Here is a 3,527-nt window from a genome sequence, read left to right as displayed (position 1 = left end):
AATGTAAATTTATCTAATAAATTATAACTGATTCTTAGTGAAAATATAATAATTACCTGAATAGCTTGGATTGGATTGTACCATCATCATCGACGTATCGAAGTAGTGTTGCTTCCTTTTCATGGCATGCAGCATCTGTAGTCCCATCGAAGGATATGGCGAAGTATTTTGTTGATTTTCCAATTGCTGCTGACAAATTCGTTTTGAAGATGTAATCGCCAATCTCACCAATAAAGTTCGCACATTGTTTATCACTACCATATGTGTACCTAACATCTACACCGGATTTTGACTGCAATTGGAGTAATGTTGGGTAGTGAGTGAACGGCACCTCAGTAATTCCTATCGTGTATGCGACGTCGAATAATTTCATCATTCGTGAGTCTGTTAGTGTTATCTCGTCTAGATGGGACATGGCCCTCACAATTGGACGTTCCACAAATGGAGTGTTTGCCGCTACGTTGAGATCATGCTGATATCTTACGGCATTTTGATGGCCAACAAAGTTGCCATGATCAACCGCATTAACCTTTTTTATTGCCATTGTCCCTGTGATAAATGCAGTTGATGCGTTGGCCTGCCGGTGCCCTCTTCCTGATTTCGCCTTATCAGGATGTGCCCGACATACCTGACACCACATGGTATCGACATACCCGTCTTTCTCCTCTATTTCGATATAATTCAATTTCCAGTTTTTCACAGTACTAGCACGAACACGATAAGTTTTTTTGGCAATCACAACAACTGGTACAGAATCCTCCGGTGGAATGATTGACATTATTGGCATCGACAGGCACAGCAGCCTGCTGAACAGGAGTTACATGAGGATCAGGAATGTTTAATACTGCCGGTGGTGGTGTAGGTTTCGTAACTTTTGCTGGGCCAAACAAAGTGTTCCTCTGAGTCGAAACTAGCTCTGGCAACTTCCTTTTCCCCTTCGATTTCGACATTGTGCATATATTTAATGTTTACCACGAGAATAAACAGAAGAAAGTTCACAAAACGACAAGAAAATGCATGAAATGATCTGTCACATCTGTGAATCACGTTGCTAAGCGATCTGTAAACAAACTCCACACTGAACGAAATCAGCGGTGGTGGCAGCACCATACAGTGACAACAGCGGCAGTGGCAGCACCATACGGTTCTATGGTTTCTCATATCTCATCTGAGGGAAATCCGAAATAAGAACAAGAACGTCGCAGAAAAATATAAGAATGAATTTATTTCACAAAGAATCCAACACCGATATGTTGCAATAGCACTTGCCGTTGTTGTTTGTGTTAAATTATATGCCGTGGCTATTCTTACGACCAATCGTAACAATTATTTATGGACTATTCTTACGACAGGTACTAAGTGCTACGACGGCATATTGGCATATTTACTTGCCGCCGATACAGACGGCCTCCGACGGCAAATCAATATGTTCCAGCGGCAAATGCCGTCAGTTGCCGTCGTCAAGTTCGATCCCTGCAAGCTAACTCGGCTCAGTCCTAGCTCTAGAACTACTGCCGCAGAGCGCAGGAGGAGCGGAGGGCTTACTCAGTCCTATAAATTTATAACTGAGTACCCACCATACTTGATATTTACCATGACTACCATAAGCGTACACTACAAAATGAGAATTTACTATTATGGACTTTTCAAATTTGGATGTTTTTTATCAAACATTTTGATGTTTCAACTAGGATACGAAAGAAGGTAGCTGGATTTGCACCAGGCAGCTCTACCTAAGTAGACATTAACCAACAACCTGATGCAGAAAATCTGAATAATCACACTTTTGCAGAATACATGCATAGTTGTACTTATATGGTCAATTTGGAACTGTGAGAAAATTAAATTTAGCACTGCACCTTCATACCTGGCTAAGAAGGTTAACCGATTTCTGAAGCATCTCCAATCCGATTTTCTCTGTACCAAAGACCACCGGGACTTTAACCAATCCTTGAACATGTCTGTCTAGTTCAGCATAGTATGAACGGTCTTTGGCTTTGTTGTAGATCTGGAACAAAAATATATACGTCTTCCCAGCTTGATGTTTACAAATCCGAACTGATTGAGGTTACCTATGTATTGATGCCAGTTATGACCACAGGCACTTGGAACGTTTCAATACTAAAGTGATAGTTATAGTAAACACCAAACAATTTACTACCAAAGTCTTAATGTTTCTCTACTCTCTTTCGCCTATTATTACTGATAATTTCCTGTAAATGCTATTCAAATGCTCCTCTGCAACACTCAAGTACACTGCATGCATTCCGCTGTGCACAAACAATAACAAAATATAACTCTATAGCCCCGCTATAGCATAGTTGACTCTAAGGGATGAATTGCCTGACTGCCTTTTTGAAATGGGGAGCACCCTGATATTCAATAGACAAATCTAGCTACTTCTAATTCCTGCCTATTGCAGGATTTCATTGGCGTATAATTGGCGTTGGGTTCTAGGAGCAGTTTGGGGATCAACAAAGGACAGTTTGGAACCCCGGCAATGTTTTCGCACATGTACTACACTAATCAAAGGTGCTAAATTAGGCTTGGGCCGAGTTTTGAATAATTGGTTTAGGGTTAGGGTTAGGGATAGGGTTAGCCCAGCCAGGCTCTACAACTGTTTCACGTCGTACGATCTTCTCGGGAAGTAGTGATAAGCGAGAAGGTAACTTGTGGCTAGATTAGTGTAAGAACTAGGTAATGATATAATTTAGGCTAATCAAGATTACGATTTAGGTTGTGGCTCCTCGACCGGTAACCGGTCGCCAATGTTCCGTGGCTAAACGACCGGTTAACAGGATGGACCAATCAACAAGGAGCTTCCCTCGCACGCAGCATGCTAGTCACTAGGGCGGTGGACGCCGGTGGTGCTGCCAAGTCAATTTGTTGTTTTATCAGATAACTATCAAAACATTTGTTGTTCTACTATTAATTGTGTACAACTGGCACTACCAGTAATAAAACTAGTAAAACTAGTTTAAACAGTACAGAGTACACTAAGCGGTGGTACTTATACTAGTAATTTTAGTAGCCTCTCTTCCCTTCCCTCTGCGAGATGTGTCCGGTCGAGGAGCCACAGCGTACGATTTATGCACGACGGGTGGAGTGTCTCAAGCTCAGGCAACGAATTTGGCAATTTGCCTCTGACAGCAAGTAGCAACACTCTGACAGCAAGTCTAGAAAACCGAACGTGTCGATTTTCTGTGAAAAATCATAAGTTATACGGCTAAAAGGTAATGATATTGATTAACATATATACAATTATTTATTTATTATGGTATCAAATATGAATAAAACCAAGATGGTACAATTAATAGATTACAAAAAGTTTTTGTCAATTTAAAATATTTTATTTCACATGTAATAAAATACAAAAAGTTCAAACACAGAGCAGCAGTGAGACACATTGTTAGATTAATTAATCTAACAATTGAAGACTATCTGTCATAGAAATATTCATTTAAATTGCACAGTAGTGGGGACTGACTCAGCAGCATACACAAGTTTCTAATTTAAATTGCACAGTA

General features: G+C 40.4%; 1 protein-coding gene across 2 annotated transcripts in view; it reads right to left on the bottom strand.

The window, feature by feature from the left end:
* Positions 1–3,527, bottom strand: part of LOC106814250 — a 13,731-nt gene that overhangs the window by 1,345 nt on the left and 8,859 nt on the right. For both annotated transcript variants that reach the window (XM_014818547.1, XM_014818546.1), the window contains exon 2: positions 1,868–2,008. In XM_014818547.1, the coding sequence (XP_014674033.1) occupies positions 1,868–2,008 (141 nt within the window). The remainder of the gene's footprint in view (positions 1–1,867; positions 2,009–3,527) is intronic.

Source organism: Priapulus caudatus, unplaced genomic scaffold, assembly GCF_000485595.1.
Source record: "Priapulus caudatus unplaced genomic scaffold, Priapulus_caudatus-5.0.1 Scaffold891, whole genome shotgun sequence".
Lineage (NCBI taxonomy): Eukaryota > Metazoa > Priapulida > Priapulimorpha > Priapulimorphida > Priapulidae > Priapulus > Priapulus caudatus.
Note: the sequence above shows the minus strand (reverse complement) of the source record. Positions and strands in the feature narration are given on the sequence as shown.